This window comes from Acomys russatus, chromosome 4 (genome assembly GCF_903995435.1).
Source record: "Acomys russatus chromosome 4, mAcoRus1.1, whole genome shotgun sequence".
Classification (NCBI taxonomy): domain Eukaryota; kingdom Metazoa; phylum Chordata; class Mammalia; order Rodentia; family Muridae; genus Acomys; species Acomys russatus.
Window position 1 is genome coordinate 64,998,809 of NC_067140.1, and position 23,066 is coordinate 65,021,874.

Genomic DNA, 23,066 nt, shown 5'->3' on the forward strand with positions numbered 1-23,066 from the left:
CAAGGGTGCCATATACAGTGCATATTCACAGCGGGAAAAATAACCCATCACCCATCAAGCCAAAGCTAATTCATAGTTCACGTAAAACTGAAATTGGGTGAGAGTGGCGAAGATTCCTTACACGTGATACCAGTGAGGTCAAGGACTGAGAAATTAAACCTCATCAAACTCAATCTCACTCCGTGAATCCACTTGTGAAAATGTGGTATACCATGAAAACACAAGTAGCCATGCACTGTGTGGTGCAGCACATAGGAACTTGTGAAAAATGCAGGTCTGTAGTGACAGTGTGTTGCTTTTAATTTTCAATTGGGCCTAATAATTGTTTATTATCAGGCCTATTATTATTACTTCAGTATTACCCACTAGCTAGCAATCATGACAGCGACACTTGTTATATTATAAATAGCCTTAGTTAACCTGGGGCAGGGCAGATATCAATCCTCTAAACTACTTCCCATAGCGGGGCAGGCATGGGATCCCTGCCCCAATCCCATGCCATCTGCTTCCAATAACTTCTATCAAGCTACCTCCCATCCATAATCCCAAATACTTGCTCATGTTCCTCATCTGGGCCAAGCCCCATCCATGCTGGCCACGTGTTTCTCCACTTAACCCATGGCAGCCTTCCTCTCTCTCTTCGTCCTCAGGCCGCTCTCTCTTCTTCTTCCCAGGATTCCTCTCTCTAAGCCTGGGAACCTTAGCCACACCTATCTCCTTTTTGCCCTGCCCAGGTGGGATGGCTTTTTATTAATTAGTATCAAAATACATCAGACCGGCCCCCTACAACAGTCGGTTAGGAGTTGTGAGGAGCTCAGCTGAAGGAGAGATGGTTAGAGAATTTTAAGGGGAGTGAGGAAACTGTTGTAAAAATAGATTCTAATGACCATCGAATTGTACGCTTTACGAGGCTGGGTTTTCTAGTATGTTGTATCTCAATTAAATCGTTGCAGTTGATGGGCAGGTCTCATGCCCTGAGTCTTCTCTAATGTGCTGCAGGAGACACTGCTCTGTGAGTGGGTCTTCACCTTGGTGGTCTGGTACCCTTGCCTTCCTGGGTTTTCTATAGAGCATCGTCTTAGGAGTGAATTTGGCGATCATGGCCATAATCTTATTATAACTGGTAACCAGTGACAGTGGTATCTTAAACTACTCGGAAATATATATATATATATATATATATATATATATATATATATATATATATATATATATATATATAACTTAAAATTCAGGCCAGAGAGATGGTTCATCTGGTAAAGTTGCTTGCCACCAAACTTGACAACCTGAACTCAGTTTCCAAGGACCCACACCGTGGAAGGAGAGAACCAACTCCTTTGGCTTCCATGCAAGCAGTATGGCATACACACACATACCAAAAATTTTAGTAAGTTTCTTTAAGCACCCGAAATGTCATGTTAGTCTGAAAACACTATATGGAGAAGTTGATGCGATGACCCTGGAGAGGGTGAGACAGCAGGAGGGGAGGGGGGGTGGTTGGTTGGAGGAGCAGGCCAGTGGAAGCCTCCTGTGGGTTTTTCCATTTCCCCTGGCTTTGGTCAGCTGTCCCTCTTGGAATGAGCCGGGCTGGTCTCTGTGTTGCTTTTCTTTGTAGGTGAAGGCATCCTCATCTCCTCAGAGGCATCAGAGCTTCTGGATTTCATAGACAACCAGGGCCAAGTGCACGTGATCCAGAAATACCTGGAACGCCCTCTGCTCCTTGAGCCCGGCCACCGCAAGTTTGACATTCGGTAGTGTCTGCCGTCCCCAGGCTTGATTTCAGTCATCTTTTCAGAGTGTGGTAGGGTCTGCCAAGAAGAAGGTGCGACGTCATGGAGCATCTGGCTGTAGCGAGCACATTGCCGCACTGAGTATGGCGAGCCTCCCAGCCTTGCTGCTGTTTCCCCTCCCTCCACTTCTTCTCCCTAGGGAATGCCACTAAGTTACAGTGCCAGTCAAGATACCAAAGGACAAACATGGCAAGTGGAGGTGGCATTTGTTAACCTCAAACAAGCCCATAGCCTTTAAAAAAAAAAAAAGTATTTTAGAAAGGAACTCAAGTCTCATTATTTACAGTGAAATATTTCATGTCTCAGGCGGTGCTCGTCCATTATTTTGGCTGATTTGCGATTTGCCTTGTACAACTTCAGCGCCTTCTCCTTTGCTACAGTGTCCCAGCTACAAAAAATTCAGTGCATGTGCCGTGTAGTTGTGCATGCGTGTAATCCTGGCCCAGGATGTAAAGGCAGGCAGGTATCATCAAAGGAAGTTTCCAGGCCAGCTAGGGCCTCACAGTAGGACCCTGTCTCAAATTAATAAACAAGTGAATAAATAGTAATGAAGTAAGGTGTGGAGGTTATGTATGAAACCTTGGGGTCTGACTGAAGCTGTGTGTGTGTTGGCCTGCAGAAGCTGGGTCCTGGTTGACCACCAGTATAACATCTACCTCTATAGAGAGGGCGTGCTCCGCACGGCTTCGGAGCCATATCATGTCGACAACTTCCAGGATAAGACCTGCCATTTGACCAATCACTGCATCCAGAAGGAGTACTCAAAGAACTATGGGAAATACGAAGAAGGCAATGAGATGTTCTTCGAAGAGTTCAACCAGTACCTAACAAGCGCGCTGAACATTAACTTAGAAAACAGCATTCTGCTGCAAATCAAGCACATAATAAGGTGAGTGACGCGTGGCCCTGATGACGTGTGTGTTCCTGAAGGAACTTCCGGCATCTATGGTGTGTTCCAGAAGGAACTTCCGGCATCTATGCCCCCCTTAAGCTGCTTGCTTAATGTGTGGAAATATTCCATTATTTTCATTTTAACGTCTGTGGACTATATCTGTGGTACAGTCACTTCGTTTGCTCTAAAATTGGTAATCTATATCGTATTTCTAGTTTAGTTGGATGGATTAACTCTTTTTTTTTTTTTTTTTTAAGGTATCTCTGGGCCTTATTATCTATCTTTTTTGTTTCTTATGATTTTTGTTATCTCCTACTGTTTGCCGTAGTTACGTAGGGTGAAAGCTTAGATGATCGATTTGAGATGTTTTTAATTAAGAAAAACAAACACAGCAAACTATTCAGTGTCTCCATCTTTTGACTTCATTCCGCAGATTATATGAGGTTGTTTTTATATTTTTATCATATCAAGGTCTTTTTTTAAGTTTCCCTACTGTTTCATCCTGCCTTGTGTGATATAAGAATTTTTTGCTTACTACCCAGGTGTTAATGGATTTTTCATAATTCTGTTAGGGTTGTAGGAACATCGTATGGTTTCACTTTTTCTTATCTGTTCATTATATTTTGCAGGTATAGATATGTGTGTGTATCTGTGCGTGTGCTCGCATGTTCACATGTGTGCTTGTGTGGGTAGAGGTCAGTCTGCACCTCGTACGTTGTGGCAGGGTCTCCCACTTGAACCTTGAGCTCACTGATCCAGCTGCTCTAGCCGGACAGCTGGCTCTAGGGGTCCTGCATGCGCATCTTATATTTAATAGCAGATCTTGTATTCACGTTTACCTGTTCCTGGCTTACAGTTTATTTCTATTGTCTCTTTTTTTCCTCTTGATTTATTTTCTTAGTATACCTAGGAGTAGTTTTTTTAGTTTTCAATATTCTTTGTTATGGGTTACAAAATCAAGTAATTTTAAAAAATGAAGTGTAATATACCAAAGTGTGGTTCAGTGAGTTTTAAGTTACGCACATTCTCACCTAATCATGAAAAAAAATCGTGATGTAAAATATTTATAGTAGGCACATTCCTTTAACCCCAGAGCCTGGCAGGCTGCAACAGCAGGGGTAGAGGGCCCCAGGCTAGTCTGGGCTGTATCCCGAGACTCTGATTCTTTTAGAAAGGTAGCCTTTCTGTCCCCTCTTTATCACCACAGAGTCGTGGAAACCTGTCGGGTGTGGTGGTGGCACACACCTTTAGTCCCAGCACTCGGGAGGCAGAGGCAGGCAGATCGTTGTAAGTTCCAGACTGGTCTACAGAGTGAGTCCAGGACAGCCAAGGCTACACAAAGAAACCCTGTCTCGAAAAACCAACCAACCAAACAAACAAAATAAAAACCCTTTACTGTGGATTATTCATCCCAGCTTCCTAGTGGATCAAAAGTTTCATTTTGTGTGTCAGATTGTTTTATTTTTATTTTTTATTTTTGGTGAGTGTTTTTAATCCCAGCACTTGAACGGAGGTGGCAGGTGGGTCTCTGAGTTTGAAGCCAGCCTGTGGTCTAGAGAGTTCCAGGCAGCCAGGGATACACAATGAAACCAAAACAAAGACAAAAAACATAAAGTATTATTTCATAGGCAAATGCCTTAAAATGTTTAATAGAGTGCCTTTTTCTCCCTTTTTTTCCCCCTCCTCTTCCTCCTTGATTTTGTTTGTGAGGATTTAGGTTATCTATCATCTATCTATATTTTCAATACAGGGTTTCTCCATGTAGCCCTGGATATTCTGGAATTCATTCTGTACCCCAGAACTCAGAGACCTGCCTGCCTCTGCCTCTGCCTCCCTAGTGCTGTTGGGTTTTTTGTTTGTTTAAGTTTTATCTAACGTGCCTATGCTTGTGTCTGTGTACGCCACGCGTGTGCAGTTTCTGGCTAAGGCCAGAAAAGGGCATCAGATCTCTTGGAGCTGGAGTTACAGGTGTTGTGAGCTGCCCAAACGTGGGTGCTAGGAACTGTGTCTGGGTCCTCTAGAGTCACAGCAAGTGCTCTTACCTGTGAGCCATCTCTCTCCCAGTGCATTGTTTTTGTTTGTTTGTTTGTTTGTTTGTTTGTTTTGTTCTTGTTTTTTGAGACAGTGTTTTTTTGTGTCACCCTGGCTGTCCTGGACTTGCTCTTTAGACCAGGCTGGCCTCAATCTCACAGAGATCCGCCTGCCCCTGCCTCCCAAGTGCTGGGATTATAGGCATGAGCCACCACCCCCAGCTTGATTTTGTTGTTTTTTAATTTATCTGTATGGTCTAATAATGTTTATTATCAAGCCTATAACTATTATTGCTACATCAGTAAACCCGCTAGCTATCAATCAAGACACAGACAACTGTTATATTTTAAAATAGCCTTAGTTAACCTGAGGCAGGGCAGACATTTATCCTCTATACTACTTCCCATGTGGGCAGGTGTCCCATACCTGCTACCTCAAGCTACCTCCCATCCATAATCCCATATACTTGCTAATGTTCTTCATCTGGGCAAAATCTCCATCCATGCCGGCCACGTGCTTCTCCTCCATCTAACCCATGAGGCCTTCTTCTCCTCTCTTCTCGGGACCCTGTCCTCGGGTCTCTTTCTTCTTCTCAAGAATCTCTCTGTCTCCAAGCCCAGGAATTTTAGCCACACCTATCTCCTTTTTGCCCAGCCCAGGTGATGGCCTTTTATTGGTCATAAGGTGGGTCACAGAGACAGCAAGCAGTGATTAGTATCAAAATACAACAGACCACCCCCCAACAAGATTTTGCATAATCCAGATTGTCTTTGAATTCGAATCCCCCTGCCTCAGCATCTTGAGTGCCAAGATTACATGTGTGCCAATAGGCATAGGTTACAAGCAGACATTGATGGTACAGGATTAAACTGTAGGGGCTGGAGAGATGGCTCAGAGGTTAAGAGCACTGACTACTCTCTCTGAGGTCCTGAGTTCAATTCCCAGCAACCACATGGTGGCTCATAACCATCTATAATGAGATCTGGTGCCCTCTTCTGGTGTGTAGGTGTACATGCAGGCAGAACATTATATACATAATAGTAAATAAATCTTAAAAAAAAAAAAGAAACTGTATAGTGACACTTTCATACATGCTTATAACATAGTTTGGTCATCTCACCCTGTCCCCATTGTCCCATTTCGCTAATCTTCCAAAGTGTTTTTTTTTTTTTTTTTTTTTTTTTTTTTTTTTTTTTAATTCCTAAATTTACTGTCTCAAAGCAAAAGCAGAAGGAAAAAATGCCTAGGTACCAGGGGACATGTTGAGTGTCTTATGTAATTATCTCTATGAGCAGCCTCAAGGCTAGGAGTGGGTAGTTTTGTTATGCCGAGATTACCCAGATTGTGAGACCTCCAAAAGAGACCACCAGGACTTGCTACCAATGCAATATACACCGGGTCCTGTATTACAGGCTCAGAGCTTTGGATCACCATCCTTCCTGATGGAACAGGATAGGAGAATGATACTGGAGCTTCAAGGGTAATGGATTTAAAAAGAAAAACTGTAATTAGGGGTTAGGATCACAGGGAAGTAAGGAAAAAACCATAAGCTGGGGTTGTGACAGTCTTTAGACCTCCTCTGTTTACTCATTGTGTCTGTAAGATTCAATTTTAACTTCTTTCTATGCTATTCAAATCTTCCAATTAAAAAAAAAAAGTAGTCAGTGCTACTAAGAATTCTGTGATAGATTTCAATATTTAGTTTAAGTATTTGTCATCTTAAATGTTCCATTAGCCGTAGTTAGCAGTAGATCTGGAGCTAGCAAGAGAAATCAGTGCTGTCCAGCAGTCTTTCTAAAGCTCCTTCTCTGCCGAGTGCCAGTCCACCTTTCACGTGGCAAAATACAGGGATGTGGAGATGGCGCCATTGACCTGAATTCTGTCCCCAGCACCGATGTTTAGAGCCTCATGTGATAGCTTGGAACCCCAGCCATGGGGAGGCAGGGCCAGGCAGATAGATGTAAGTTTGAAGCCAGCTTGGTTTACAAAGTGAGTTCAGGACAGCCAGGGCTCCGTAGAGAAACCTTGTCTCAAAAAACAAAAATAAAAATAAAAATATTATTAATAATGATGATGATGATGATGATGATGATGATGATGACCAAAATAAAAATAAAATTATTATTAATAATAATTATGATGGTGGTGATGGTGATGATGATGATGATGATGATGATGATGATGATGATGATGATGATAATAATAATAATAATAATAATAATGATAATAATAATAATAAACAATGTGAAACTGATTTTTATGCACATTTGCTATAAGATCTTGCAGGCATAGTCTGTGTGTTCCTCCTGCTCCTACCACCTCATTCTCAGCAGGCTCTCCCTCTTCCCCCTCACAGGAGCTGCCTCATGAGTGTGGAGCCGGCCATCAGCACCAAGCACCTTCCTTACCAGAGCTTCCAGCTCCTTGGCTTTGACTTCATGGTGGATGAGGAGCTGAAGGTCTGGCTCATTGAGGTCAACGGTGCCCCCGCGTGTGCTCAGTAAGCCTGAACCTGCCTGTGTTGATAGCAGGAAGCTGGGTGTGCAGCTTGGGTAGTCTGGCAGGCCCAAGCATGGACCCTTTGATTGTTGCCAGGGAACTTGTCATAGTGAGGGGAGCCCATTGGGAGGAGGGCTGAGTGGAGCCGTTTCCCTGTGTTGGCGCCACCAGCTGGGTGTAGTGGGTTAGACCTGTAATCTCAGCACTAGAGAGGCTGAGATAGGAGGATCGCTGTGGGCTCGAGGCCATCCTGGGTTACACAGTGAGGCTTGTGCCCAGCATGGCCTGAGTTTTGGAGTGAGAACTGCCTCCAGGTAAAAACAAAAGCAAAAACAGCCCCCACCTCAAACTGTTATCGGACCCCTGCCGCCATCCCATTCACGTGACAAGCTGAATTAGCTGGACCCTGTGAGCAAGAGAGACAGTGACGTTCAGGGGCTTCCCACACAGTAGAGCCTGAGCTAGGATGTAAAGAATTGGGGCTCAGAGGCGCCAAAGGCAGTGGGGAGACTGTTCAGATGACAGGGGACCTTGCTTTGTGCTGGGTTGAATGCAAGTTTGGGGGATGCTCAGCTGAGGAGAGTATGCCCTCAGAAGCAGGGTGGTATCTTCTCTTCCTCCTGTCAACACTGTTAGTGTGGAGCGTAAGAGAGGACGATAGGCAAGAGAGCTGGGACTTTCTGTGGTGGCTCTTGCTATACAGGCAAACCATGAGGGTGTAAGCCTCCCTTTGCTTTAATCATGTCAAGGACCTTCCATGATGCTCACATTTAGCTCTTAGAGAAGCTGAGGTGATTTTCCTGTGGCTTAGGGGAGAGCCCCACACCCAAAGGGGACAGGGTGAACACATAGTAGTTTAAAGGCCAGGCCTTGGCCACCTGATCAGAGCCTGGAGTAGTTGATTCATTTGCATTTGTCAGTCCTTGCAGTTGACAGGTTCCTGTTAGGCTCTGCCTAGCTTTCCAAGCACTAGAGAGGGTGTGGGTTCCTGGTGCTAAGAAGAGACACAGGGCCTTGGAGAAGAGCTATGGGTAAGGGAAAGGACCAAGTGAATATGATTGCAAGCTGAGACAAGCATTTTGGTAGAGAAGAGTGTCAAAGGAGATATGATTTAGTACAAGGCCCTCTTGGGGGAGATGGCTAGGACTGAGATCTGGAGGAGTGCCAGCAAGAGACGCTGAGGTACCAGCAAGAGATGCTGAGGGTACCAGCAAGAGTTGCCTAGGGTAGAAGCAAGAGACGCCGAGGGTAGCAGCAAGAGACGCTGAAGGTAGCAGCAAGAGATGCTGAGGGTACCACCAAGAGATGCTGAAGTACCAGCAAGAGATGCTGAGGGTACCACCAAGAGACACTGAGGGTGGAAGGGAGCAGGTGGCCCTATGTCCTTCCTTCAACACTGACAGCCATGTGCCTAGTGTTTCCTCCTGCCCCTTCTGTCAAAGACCCATCACTCCAGAGTACTCTGCCCCACGCTCCCACCTTCTCCATGAAGCTGTACCCTGCTCCAGGGAGTGCACGCCCCAACCTGCTCCCTTTGTGACCTAATCTTTTTTTTTTAGGAGTCCATCTTTTTAATTAATTAACTAATTAATTAATTAATTTTATGTATATGAGTAATCTGTCCTCACAAATAGCAAAAGAGGGCATCAAATCTCATTATAGATGCTTATGAGCCACCATGCTGTTGCTGAGAGTTGAACTCGGGACCTCAGGAAGAGCAGCCAGTGCTCCTAACCACTGAGCCATCTCTCCAGTCCCAGGACCTATTATTTAGACTGCAGCATTTTCCGGAGCTGCCTTATCTGTCCTCCTTTTCCTATGGCAGCTTTGGAGGAGGCCGCTTCCCTCTTGCAGAATCTTTCTTTCTGTGTCTTTGGTTCGTTGTACACCCGTTGAGGCTGTCTAGGGTGGCTGCAAGCAAGCTGGATTCTTTCTTACCAAAGTGTGGCTCCGGGTGGCCTTTCGCTCTCTGCTCCTCTTCCCCTGTTTGTGCTCGCGCACCTACCCACTTGGCTTCCTCTCCAGACTTTTCCATTGCTGGGAGAAGGGAGGGGCCGCCATCTCCCTCCTCCAGAACTGGCAGAGCACTTGCCTTCTGCTCCCATCCACTCAGTCCACAGGTCCTAGGAGCTCAGCCTCTGGCATCCTTGGTCGTCAGTCCCTTTGTGCCAGATACCTTCTGTCTCTGGGGGAACTTTTGCAAAGAGCCTCCCTGCTGAACTTTCTATTTCTGCGCTACCCTCATAAAAATGTTTTCTTCCCAGAGCAGCTTGAGTGAGAAAATAGAAACTGCACTCCGCCTTCCACCTGTGAGACAGCTGCCTCGCCTGCCTCTGCAGCTCAACCAGAGATGCCCTTCCCACAACAGCTCTACCCACTGTGTGGTCTCTGTGCTTTCTGCATCCTCCCTGTGGAACCCCGTCACTCCTCACTGAGGCCTCCCCGAACCAGCTCCCTTTTCTCCATCAGAGCCTTAGTATTTCCTTCATTGAGTCTGCTGCTGTCAAACAACTTGTTCTGTTCTCTATAGAATGTTCACACCATGACGTCTCTAGCCTTGTTTTTCTTAGTTGCTTTTGAGGCCTTGCGCTGGCCACACGGTTCTCTGTACATATCCTATGAATGAGCAAACCGTATTTCCTGGCTAAGTCTTCTCCACTCACCTGATTTTTTTTCTTCATTATTATTGTGTTTATTATTATTATTTATTGATTGATTATTTGTGTGTGTCAGGGACATGTGTGCCACTGCATGTATGTGAAGGTCAAAGGGCGACTCCTTGGAGTCAGTTCTTTTTCTGCCTTTATGTGGGCTCTGGGGACTGATCTCGGATTGTCATAATTATGCCACAAGTACCTTTTCCCACCGAGCCATCCCATCAGCCCAGCAGCGTTCACCTTATTTACAATTGCTTGGGCTTTATTTAAGTAGCGATCCCTTTATATTATCTTTCTATTAGCCAGTAACTTATGAGGCTTAAATGTAAAAGAGTTCTTTATATTAGGCCCAACCTTATTTGCCAACCCAGATTCTTCTCGCAGGGCATGGTTTTATGAGCGGGTCCCCTAAGGTTCAGCTTCCAGTGATGTGGGCTGGCGGCATGAGACACCTGTGCCACGCTGAGTCTTTCTGTGTCACCAGTGTTTAAGATGCGAGTTGGCCTGGCCACCTCGAGAAACTGGTCTGCGCATCATTTCCCGGCTCCAGCTCTCCTCGTGGGAGAGAGATGCTCGCTCACGACAGTCATTTACATGCCTGGCGTATTCTTATAGCTGTGGTTTTTGGGGAGCTAACATGATTCCCTGAAGGACCTCCACGTCTCTGTCCCTTCAGAAATAGGAGCTTAAGTAATTTGGCTATCAAACTGTTGAAAATGGGACTTGATTGTGTAGACAGAAACAGGGGGTGGGGGGCAGGGGCAGAGGCTGGGGATTTGGGGAGTGGAGAGAGAGGAAAGAGCAGGACAAATGAAGGTCAGCCGGCAGTTAGGACTTCCTATGAGAGAGGCTGGAAGTTTGGCTTCCCAGTGGCGTTATAACAGGGTAAATGCAGACCTAGCAGAAGAGGAAGTGATGGGAGAGGCTGCTGGGTGGACATGTCTCTGTGCAGTAAGGATGGCAATAGCAGAAGAGGAGCTCCTCCTAGCTGGCGGGAGTAGGCACACAGAGTCTTCTGAGAATTCGAATGGCTAAGACCGTGGGCCTAGGCAGGCTGGCCTGGACTCCTGTCCTTGTGTCTGGCCACTTGTGTTCCCAACACCTCCTGAGCACGTTGTGGGCACATCAGCCCAAGCCTCCCTCAGATACGTGTCCTTATATGTTTCCTCTCACTTCTGCCTGCTCCAAGGGTCAGTCCCAAGCAGCTGGCTCTGGGCACTCATACTGCCCACGGAGCCCACAGGGGAGGCAGATAGAGTGTCACCCCGCCCCCGCCCCCGCCCCCACTGCTCTGGGAGAGTCCCTCTTTTGCCTTCTGCTTTGTGGCTGGAGTTGTTGGAGTGGAACCCGCAGTATGCAGCCTGGAACCACAGGGAAGGAAACTCAGGTGGGTTTTGTTGCCCCTGGAGGAAGTTGAGCCCAGGGAGCCCACTGCCCTGGGCCTCGGACAGTCTACAAGCTCCACACTCAGGTTCCACGTCTCCCACATGCGCCGAGTTCTGTCTTGTTGGTGTAAGCTACTGTAGTCTCTGTGCGTCCGCTTCTCTCACACCCAACACGCACACTTCAGCAGCCGCTTCCTCCCTCTCCAGAGCCACTGTCTCTTTCCCTTCTCCTTCCTCTGCTTTCCCAAGCTGTCATGATCCTTTGTCTCATCACTCGCCATCTCCTGGGTCCCATCTTAACTGTCAACCCCACAAGTCTTCGCTAGTGTCTCTTAAAGGTGGTGCTGTTATGCCTGCCCCTCCATGTACACCCTCACAGACAGGCGACGTAGGCTCAGGACGCTACTGAATATCACCTTCTCTGCTAGTCAGCAGTTGTTGTGTTGTTCCCATGAAGGCCTTTTAAAAAATACTTTAATACTGCCTTACATGTTTTATCTGTGTGCAGAGTCTCTTGTGGGTACTGGGGTGTTTTGTTTGTTTGTTTGTTTGTTTTGTTTTATTTGGTTTTTGGTTTTGGTTTTTCTGGTTTTTGTTTTTGTTTTTTTAAACAGAGATAAGTTTTACAAACGTGTTCCCAGCTTTGATTTTTTTTCTCTTGTACTTTGATGAACACCCTCAATGACATCTTTAACAACTTATTTCAGGAAGCTCTATGCAGAACTATGCCAGGGCATCGTGGACATAGCCATATCCAGTGTCTTCCCACCCCCGGACGCAGAGCAGGTGCCCCAGCCAGCTGCGTTCATCAAGCTGTGAAGGACCAGGAGCTACAGAGCCGCCTTGGGAAATGTATGGGGTCCTGGCTCCAGAGGAATGTGAGATGACTGGACCGCTCCTTATCAGGGCATGCTGGGGAACAGGTGTGCAGGAAGAGCCCGTGAAGAGAAGGCAGCTGTGGGAGAGCAGTGGTGCTGTCTTCCGAGCTGTGGAGACCTTGGGAAGCTGAAGCACGTGACTGAGAGGGGAAAACCGAACACTTTTCTAAAGGGCCGGAACCAGGGATTTGGTTATGGTGTGATCTAATCCCTTGAGCGGTTCCTGGTCTTGGGTGGTACTGGGAACCGAGCTCCTCCTCCGCAGGATACAGCCCTCTGGGACCTCTGGGTGGTACCTTCCCACCTGCTGCAGCTTTAGTGCCTTAGCTCAGTGCCCAGTGCTGCCTCACTGGACACAGACTGGACCGTAGAGCGTTTTGGAGGTTGCCACATGTTCCCTGCACATCCCCTCTGCGACACTGTCCCGCTAAACCCTGAGTAGGCATGCAGCGTAGTCCATGCTGTGCGCTGGCCGGTCAGTGAGGGCCTCTAGCTTGTCACCCTCCTGGTGGGCTAAGAATGAGTACCTGCCGGGGGTCCTGTGGGCATCAAACAGTGTATGCTGCTCACTGCATGTTTTAGAAACAAAAGCAGCAGGCCTGACGAATCTGCAAGCATCAAATAAGCATGAGAGAGAAAAAAAAAAAACCATGGTATCTTACTTAATGGGGTAGGTGGGTGGGTGGGACCCTCTGAAGCATCTTAAGTCTTGGTTATCTTTGGTTTAACCAGAATTCTGAATGCAGCTTTGCAATTTCTCTTTCCTTTACCCCACACCCCGTCCTCATCTTTGAACCTTTGTAACAGTTCTCTCTGGGAGCCAGGGAAGGAAAACTCCCATCCTCCTCCTCCCTCCATAGCTCTCCCCATATCTGTCCTTCTTGGTTCCAAAGGCCTTCTGCAGGAGCCGGAGGACCAAGTTCCATTCCAGAAAAGACCATCTGCTTATGCACATAGGCAACAGGAGAGATGCCCTCTGAATGAGGGTGTGTCCTGCCTGAGTGAGAAACAAGTATTTGGAGCTCTGCACAGTGTCACCAAAGGTGTACTACAAGATGTGGTTTCCATGTCATGGATCCATCTGTATTTTACAGGCTTCTCGGGAGCCCACTTCCATTGTGGCGGGAGGATGTCATATGTGAGTGTGGAACCAGGCTCTTCTGTAGAGTGGCCTGGAGCCACAGCAGACATAGCAAAGGCTGCCCCTTTTCCCAGAGCAGTGTGCTCTTTCCTGTGCTTTTTACCTCTTCATCCTCATCTGTCAGCATGTTCTACAGTCGGGTGAAACTTCTACAGATAGAGTGAGATGCAGGAACTTAGGGTGGGGAAAGGGATGGTGAGATTACTTAGTACCTGCACAGTGGGTGGCAGGATGTGAACGTGTTATAGTGGAGCGAGGAAAGCCCCAACTCATGGGAATCTGGAGGGTAAAGGGGCCATGCTTACCTGGGTAACCAAGTTGGCACCAAGAGCAAAGCCAGGCATTCCAGTATTAAGTCAGTTCTTAAGACCCAGCACAGCTATGGCTCAGTGCTGTGGAATCTCTGAGAAGGCGGTGTGCACACTCACTGAGACACTGGAGGGTGCTGGGTCCTTGGCTAGTTTCAGTGGGCTGGTAATGGAGAAAGCATGGAGGGCTATATGTGCCCCTGGACCCAAGGCATAGGAACATTCAGGAGTGTTTAGCTGCTGTCGTGATAGGGCTGGAAAAGCAGGTGTCAGTACGTCTTTGTGAACCCCGGCAGGTCTTGTAGTAAACCTGAATGAATCCATAACATCTGTATAAAGGAAGTGAGGTAACCTGAGTGATCCATAACATCTGTATAAGGGAAGTAAGGTAACCTGAGTGAATCCATAAAGCCTGTATAAGGGAAGTGAGGTATACTATGTGGGAAGGGTTGAGTTCACTGCTCATATTGCTTCCACTATTTTGCGCATTTACTTCCCACCAAGTAGGAAGATTGGCTCTGAACCGTTTCATACCATCCCATGGTGTCGTTGGCGCAGGTGGTCATGCCTGGCCCACCAGTCAGTCGGTGTAAGTGCTGCCCATCGCTGGGGAAACAGTGGTTGTTTGGAGATGACCACTCTGCTTGTGGCTCTGTCGTTTGCACCATGTCACGTGAGCCAAATAACTCACTGTGCCTTAATTTCTTGTCTGATGGAGGAGACGTTACCTGACCCGGGGGACTACCTCAAGAGAGTTTTGTGAGAACAAAAGAGAGTAAGTAGGAAGACACAAGGGCCTTTAGTACCAAGGTTCTCAATGCCGACTACATGCTAAACTCCCCCATGACGTTAAAAAGACCTTGATGGCCCTTCCCCACCTGTGGCTAATGGAATCAGAGCCTCAGGAAACAATATGTCGTGGGTGCCTTGAACCATTCCTTTGGGAAGCCGGACAAACGCATTGTTCTCTTAGAAGAATCACTTAAGGATTAAGGCTCAAAAGAAGAAAAACAAAACAAAACAAAACCCTTTGAAGCAAGCAATTCTGAAAGAACAACCAGACGTTGATCTGTATATTTATAATATAGTAAGTATTGTCCAAGCAGTTTCTAAGTTTGCTTCTCATCCAAGCATCTGGAAATTCAAATGTACTTTCATTTACATAAGCAGTTTATCAAGTCCTTGATAGCAAACGTGCACAGACACGAGCCTATGAATCTAATAATATATATTAGAGTTATTCTTTAATTGTGGGAGAAAAGCCCCTCCCCCTCACACTTGACTTCAGTGGCAACTAGAAAGTCCATTTTGCCAAGAGTGCCTCTGTGCTGTGAGACAGCGTGGGGCTGGAGCTGGCACAACACACCAACTGACTGTTGTTTCAGGAGCTCTTCAGGATGATATTCACACACAGGACAGTGGGGTGGGGGGGAGGGGCGCTGGAAAACGGGCTCTGATCCCCAGAACCAGCCAGCATTGGTGATGCTATAAGGTGGTTTTAATGAACAGCTGTGGTTGTGTTCATGGGTGTGGCACAGAGGGGATCCATGAACAAAATGGCAGGTGGCAAAGTGGGGTTGCATGTGGCGTGTGGGTGCTGCCTTGAGGCTTCAGTGGTTGATGTATGCGCCTCCAATCCTGGACACAGCAACTGCACCTAAGAGGAAATTTCTGAAATGAGACAACTATATGAATGCTTTAAATGTCTGGAGCATTAAAGTAAAGATATTTCAAGTGTTTTTGTGTCCTTGGGTTGGGTCATCTTGCTGTGAGGGTTGACTAACCTTTGGCCATCGCTAGTTATTCCAGGCTCTTGATGCCACCCAGAAGGAAGTCACTGAGACAGCAAATGTCCTGGCCTCCTGTGAGCCATCTGGGGTCTCTGTTGCATGTTCCTTATTATTCCCTGAACTCTGAAAATGGATGGACATAATTCTAAACTCGCCTGCCATCCAGAGCCAAGTTGGATATTTCCTAACCAAGTGCTATTTATTACAGAGGTCAGCGGGACAATTTCAGCTGCCAGACCCCAGTCTCTTCCCTTCTCCATTGTCTTGTGCCCCGTGTGAATCATGGCACATGGCACAATGACACAGGACAGTGTGAAGGAGAGCTGTGTGTGCTTCCAGCGTAGGGTGGAGTTCGGTGGGGCCTAAGATGAAGCTGTTGGCTGAAGGATGTCTAGACACCACAGCACTTAGTGTGTGCATGCAAACAGCTCCACACGGCAACCTGTCATTTCCTGGGCTGTGAGGCTGTCTGCTTTGAACTCCTCCATACAGCTAGCCTGCCTTCAGGGGCTACCTGCACCCCATTTCTGTGCATTACAATGGCTGTTAGGTGCTGGACTATGGCTATGGTCTTGTGGCTGTTGGTTTTTGGGACTGCCACGAAGCTGGGAAGGCAGGGAGGGAAGCAGGGGAAGTCGAAAGTCGGAAAGCTTGCCGTTGTTGCCAAGATATGGCTGTTTTCTGGGTTGCTGCAAGCTTCAGCTTAACATCTCGACCATGCTCCTCATGTTCTTAGTGGTTGTCTGGGGCAGGATTTTCAGGGGTTCTGCCTCTGGCCTTCAGAGAGAGGGAAACATGCGAAGGGCTACAGGAGCGGCCCGCCGTGCCCTGCAGGAACGCCTTCACAGGGAGGAAAGGAGAGCGTCTGATGACTTGTGGGCCAGCTGAGAGCTGCTCTCCAGTGTCACTGAACACTATCCCTCTGGGGACCACTAAGTAGATATTTGCCTGGCACCCTGTCTGCTCTACACTTCATCTTTGCTATGGGCCATGTGTGTTGTTACCATTTGACTTTCTGGGTTTTTTTTTTTTTTTTTTTTTTTTTTTTTTAAGGCAAGTGCCTCTTTATGTGGCTCTGGCTGACTTGAAACTCACTAGACTAGGCTGGCATTGAACTCACAGAACTCCGCCTGTCTCTCTCTTCCATCTGCTAGAATCAAAGGCATGCGCTACCACATCTGGCTCATTAGACTTCCTGGTAGTTCTCTGAGGCCTGTGCTCCCAGGAACTGTCTTTATTTGGTAGGACACAGAGCTTGCCTAGTGCAGATACCTTTTCTCCCAGTGTGCTTGTCAAAAGGCATAGTAACGATTATTTACCTCTTAGAGCAAACAACTGACTAAAAAATGCAAGTGGACAAGCTGGGGCACAAGATAGCCATGGAAGGCTTTGAAAGACTCTAATACATTCATGAGACCATAGGAGGTAGGGTAGGGTAGACATGGTAGACATGGGTAAGGCTGTGAGAATTAGCGGGGAACCCCTGTCAAGCCCCTGGGGATTTTTGTTTGTTTGTTGGTTGGTTGGTTGGTTTTTTGAGACAGGGTTTCTCTGTGTAGCCTTGGCTGTCCTGCACTTGCTTTGTAGACCAGGCTGGCCTCGAACTCACAGAGATCTGACTGCCTCTGCCTCCCAAGTGTTGGGATTAAAGGTGTGAACCAGCACTGCCAGGCCTAAAGCCCCTGTTTTTATCGCTGATGTTCAGGCTCTGTACAATAGGACGTGAATATCAAGGCAGGACTGTAAAATGCCTGCACAGGTATTGAAGTCACCACCACCAAACAGGATTGTTATGGTGACGTTAGAAGTAGGGCCTAAGAAAGGTTTATCATTAGCTCTATAATTACTACGGCAATATTTTCTAACCCGCTAACAATCAATGAAGACACAGGCACCTGTTATATTTTAAAATAGCCTTGGTTCACCTGGGGCAGGGCAGCTCCTAATCCCCTAAACTACCTCTCATATTGGGGCAGGTATCCCATACCCTACCCCAATCCCATGCCATCTGCTTCTAATAATTTCTGTCAAGATACCTCCCATCCATAATCTCAAATACTTGCTGGTGTTCTTCCTCTGGGCTGAATCTTCCATCCACTCCGGCCATGCACTTCTCCATCTAACCCACTGCACAGCCTTTCTTCTTCTCCTCTCCTCTTCTGCTCTCCTGTCTCCGATCCTCTTCCAGTCTCTGCCCACTTCCTTTCCCAACAACCTCTCTGTCCAACCAGCCCAGGAACCTTAGCCGAGCCTATCCCATTTGCCCTGCCCGGGTGTGTTCAGTTTGTTCAGTCAAACAAGAATAAGTTCTTAGGCAAGGTTGCAAACATTTTGGGGTATGTGAGTCTGTTCATTTAGGCAGCAACCAGACCAAACCCCAACTATTCCCCTTTTCTGTCTAAATAAAAAGGCCATTTTAAAATAATATACAGTAAGAATTGTTGTGGTTAAAATACCAGTATAGCCTAATAATGTTTATTATCAGACCTATAATTATTATTATGACAGTATTTTCTAACCTGCCAGCAATCAATCAAGAAACACACACTGGTTATATTTTAAAATAGTTAACCTGGGGCAGGGCAGATATTCATTCTCCAAACTACTTCCCATAGTGGGGCAGGTATGGGATACCTGTCCCAATCCCATGCCATCTACTTCTAATAATTTCTATCAAGCTACCTCCCATCCATGACCCCAAATACTTGCTAATGTTCTTCATCTGGGCCAAATCCTCCATCCATAACGGCCATGAGCTTCTCCTCCACCCAACCATGGCACAGGCTTCTTCTTCCTCTCCTCTCTTCCAGTCTCTCTTCCTCCCAAGATTCTCTCTGTCTCCCTGAGCCTTGGAACCTTAGCCATGCCTATCCCATTTACCCTGCTCAGGTGCAATGGCCTTTTATTGGTCAAAGTACGGATGGGGAAGAGACAACAAGCAATAATTAGCATCAAAATACATCAGACCAACCTCCAACAAAGAACAATTATAAAAACCAATATGTAAGACTTCTGTCTTGGTGAGTCTGAAATTCTGAACTTAAATCAGTACCATCATATCTCTTCTTTATCAACCTAAAAACATCCATCTATCTAGACCTAAAAGCCTCTTCTTAACTCCTAAACAACTAAGTTTAATTATAAAACTAAACTATCTGGTCTTCAACCCCATCAAAGACTTGAGAAGAAATAAAATTAATTACCTGAGTAAATAGGAAGTGCAGGTTAGCAGCTTCCAAATTGAAAAAATGACAGAGTCAGTTTGCTGTCTGCATAGCCACTCAAATTCTCTAACATTGGAGCATCATCTTCAGCCTTCTGGCCAGGTGTAACTGACAGACATATCCGTGAAGCAGGAACTGTTAAGGACTTGCTTACACTGTCTTGGCAGAGTTTGGCAGCCAACTCAACCTGCATCCAAGCTTGCCCATTTCAGGCAGGATTCTGCCTGTGGCAGAAAACAAGGGCATTTTGCCCGGTGTCTTATTTGCCACATTTGAAGCCATCTCCATAAGGAGGTTCCTCAATGCTCATCATCTTCTTGAGGTAGGCTGGGTGCTGCGAGGAGTTAACATGTTTCATTGTCAAAGAATCCTTAAAGTAATAAAAAACAACTTTAAATGCCATTTTCTGTAGATCTCTGAGGTTTTTGAAGACTACCTATTTATTTTTATATAATCTATCTATAGTATCTATCTATTTTTTAAATGTAGGATGTATATTTCTGTGATAAAAAGACTAATATTTGGCACATATATATGTGTTTATAAAAGAAAACCTTAAATTTGAATTCTATGCCAGTATAACAAAATAACCTTTGTTATTAAGGCCTTTTGAAGAGTAGATTTCAATATCTTCTTTTTGTCCTATCATCTCTCTATATTTTCTATATTCCCCTTTCTTTTTTTTCAACCCCTATCTCCATAAGAAAGAAAGACAGATAAAGGAAAAGAGAGAAATACCTGAGCCCAACCTTGTTTTCCCTCTGAATAACACCAATAATAACATAACCAACTCCCAATGACAATAAACATCCATATCCCATGAAAACAACCAAAACCTATCCAGCCCCCCTTAAGAGAAATGAGGCATCATTCTCAAGGCTGCTTCTCACTGATTTGGGGACATAGGATACCTTTGGGGGCCCAAATAAAATTGAAAAAAAAAATGGTTAATCAACTTAGCAATGACATTGGTGATCCAGTCTCTAAATGTTGAGAAATTCCAGGTTTAGTAGAAGTCCTATCTGGAACAGTCTGAAATGGTGGGCCAGTTGAGGTCAGCAGCTTTCTTCGAAGCTGTCCTGGGAGCAGGCTCTGATGGGGAACAATTGAAGCACTTGGGGCTGGACCAGGCAGGATCCTGGAACAGATATGTCAACGTCTCAGCATCCTGGAGGATGCATCCTTTCAGGTCTGATCTAGCATCAGATTCAGGTTCTTTTGTTCTGAAAACGTGATTCTCACAAGCTTTATACAGTCCTAAAATTATGAACGTATGAGTTATGTGTGATGTACAGAACAATTAAGGCCGGTTCTCTGCTCTTTGTATGAGCAGAAGAAAGACATCTGTAAATCTTCAGTCATACCATACAAAGAATGGCATCTAATAATAAGTCACAGGTATTCTGTAGCCAACAAGAAGCATTGGTTATGCATAGACTTTCATGTCTCAGGTGGCCTCAGAGCTATTCCCATATAGTGGGATTAGCGGTATAAGTTACCTGCCTGTTCTGCAGTTTGAATTCATGTAAGTATAGACTGACTTACATTAGCAGTCTATCTTCCATCTAGGTCTGTTTCATATTGACCTCTCTCAAAGAGGATGTATATTACCATCATCATTGAACATACAATCATTATCATCTTGAAATCAAAGCAGGATTGTACAGCTCTAAATGCCCTTCTCTGGGCTCTATAGCACCTAATGTGCTACCTGTCTCTGGAGAGAAAGTGCCTCCTTTAAAGAGACAAGCCAGTTGCCCTGAGCAATAGAAAGGGCATCATGTTTTAAGCATGCCCTAAGCATCTTGTGCTTTTGTTTTGACATTTGTGACAGCTATTTTCATCTCCCCTTCTCTCCATATGGGATGGACACTTCTGCCTTTTAAAGTTTGAGTTTCTGGGACCTAACTAGGCTGGTGTGTACTTTGTCACCAGTAAGTCCCCTGTGTCTTTTTGCCTCAGGTGTGACCTGTTGGCTCTGGTTCCTTAACAATTAGACTTTATTATGAATTTATTAAACAAAGGTACCTTCCTTACAACCCGACTATGCTAAATAGGAGGGAAAGGAGATTAAGGAGAACAAGAATGAAACTTTCTGGGTATCAGTTCCTTGGGGCAAATCTCTTGTCATCTCCTGCACGCTCTCAGATCCTCTGCCCACCAGAAGCAAGCCAATCCTACGCCACCGCTTGCTCCTTCCCCCTCCCCCACCATTGGGCCAGAAATAGCCCCATCAAAGTCCTCCATCCTTGTCCTTAATCCCCACCCCCCCATACCCCCACCCCCCACCCCGCACCCCTCAAAACCCCCACCCCCTACTCCCCCACCCCCACAGCCCCCCAATCCCTGGGCCCAAATGGCTCCTCTCAGTCTATCCCAGATGTTTCTCTCTGTGGGGTATCAGTGGTGTCTCAATGGGGTCAAGCCACCCAAGACTGCTTTCACCTGGGGACCAGTCACATTTCTTCCACAGTGACCACCACGTGTTCCCCGTGAAAATGTCTCACATTTAGAGGAACAAGCCAGCTATTAAAAGCAGTGTAACATCTCAACTCAGTCAGCATCCAAAAGCTTTTCAACTGGGAGGCATGCAGCTTGCATCTCTGTCTCCCCGCTCAACCTTGGGTCCTTACATTGACCAACAGAACATATATCTTAGGAGTGTAATCTAAAGATTTTTGTTATTGTTGTTGTTGTTGTTGTTTTTTAGCAAGGTAGAGAGAATTGGGGAGAAGAGCAAGGCCTGTCAGAGCCACACTGCCCACACTGGAGGTGACCTGAGTCCCTTCCCATTTTCCAGAGGAAAATATGGCATCAACCAATAAAGACATGAAATGATGTTTAACACTGTTGTCCTTTAGGCCGTAGAGTCTAGGGAAATGCTCATCAAAACCCACAAATAAGTACCATTGTACAAGTAATAAGATTGCTATGTGCTGGGCATGGTGGCACACAGCTGTAATCCCAGCACTTGGGAGGCAGGGGGATCGCTGTGAGTTCGAGGCCAGCCTGGTCTACAAAGCAAGTCTAGGACAGCCAAGATAACACAGAGAAAACCTGTCTCAAAAAACAAAACAAAAACAAAAAAAGAAAAAGATTGCTATGATTTGTAGCCATTACTAATAATGATGCTGCCAGTGGGACTATGAAATTGTACGGCTCACTTTAATAGTTTCACAAAATTTCAGAAAGTTACACATATGACACAGAGATGCGGTTCTTAGCTCTAATATCTAAGAGAACTGAACACATGCACATACAAAAACTGATATTCATAACATTATTCATAAAAGCCAAACAGTGGACACAGCACAAATGCTAACACTGTCCACCCACCCTCCTACCTCTTACTCTGGGATTTCTATCCAGAAGCAAGTTTTGGGTGGCTTCTTTTCTTTTGGTGCAGGTGGTGGGGTGGCCATGGCCTGACTGAGTCCTGCTGGCTGTTCTGGTGATGAGCCTCATGCATTAAGAGTTGAGCAGACCAGGAGAAGACGGCTCACAGAATCAACTAAGCAGAGCTCCTAGGGGCTCACAGAGACTGACATGACACTCACGGAGCCTGTATGGGTCTTAGCTAGATTCTCTACATATATGTTATGGCTGTGTGGCTTCTGTGGGACTTCTAACAGTGGGAGCAAGGGCTGTCTCTTGCCAGGTCCTGGCACCCTCTTCCTCCTATTGGTTTCCCTTGTCCAGCCTTGATATTAGACTTTGTGCCAAGTTTTATTGTAACTTATTATGGCATGTTCGGTTGATATAACTTGGAGGTCTGCTCTTTTCGGAAAGGAAATGGATGAATCTAGGGGAAGAGGGGAGGGGAGGGTGGGGCAGATTGCGGGGGAGCGGGGATTGTGGTCCGGGTGTAGTGTATGAGAGGGGGGAAAAAAGAGTTGAAAAGGTGGCTCACACATCTAATCCCAGCACTCAGGCAAGGCAGGCGGACGTACCCCCTCTGAATTCCAGGTCGGCTTCCTCTACAAAGCAAGTTCTTGGACAGCTAGGACTACATAGAGAGACCCTGCCTCAAAAAAGAAACCCACAAATATTACTGTATTGTTGTTATTATTATACGCAATTAAAAGAGCTAGGTAGAGAGGACATCCAGAGTCTCCTAGGGTCCGCGTCAGCATGTAATAGGAAAGCTGTCCAAAGGAATAGAAGGGAATCTTTGACGATAGTTTTGCTATCAGGTCCTAACTGATTGATTAAGCGAGTAAGGCCCACAGAGCTCACACACTAAAGAGGAGTGAGATTTAGTACGTTTTCAGGATACAAAGCAGCGCAGCCGAGAGAGTAGAAGGATCCGTCCGCCTCTGTATTGTAGTTTTAACCGGTCCAATCACGCCCCGGTTTTGGTTCCCAGTCGACCCAGCAAAATGAAAGGACCTGGGTGGGGCAAGCCGAACTAGAGAACTACGTTTCCCATCAGGCCGCGGGGTAGCGTGGCTGTAGGATTTCTCAGGCCCTT

The 23,066-nt window shown here is 46.2% G+C and overlaps 1 protein-coding gene across 1 annotated transcript in view; it reads left to right on the forward strand.

Annotated features, from left to right (window-relative positions):
• Window positions 1–13,268, forward strand: part of Ttl (tubulin tyrosine ligase) — a 29,961-nt gene extending 16,693 nt beyond the window's left edge. Inside the window, exons 4-7 of the mRNA XM_051144596.1 lie at window positions 1,616–1,751; window positions 2,410–2,679; window positions 7,070–7,213; window positions 11,962–13,268. Coding sequence (XP_051000553.1) covers window positions 1,616–1,751; window positions 2,410–2,679; window positions 7,070–7,213; window positions 11,962–12,073 — 662 coding nt within the window. The 3' untranslated portion in view covers window positions 12,074–13,268. The remainder of the gene's footprint in view (window positions 1–1,615; window positions 1,752–2,409; window positions 2,680–7,069; window positions 7,214–11,961) is intronic.
• Window positions 13,269–23,066: the final 9,798 nt, after the last annotated feature.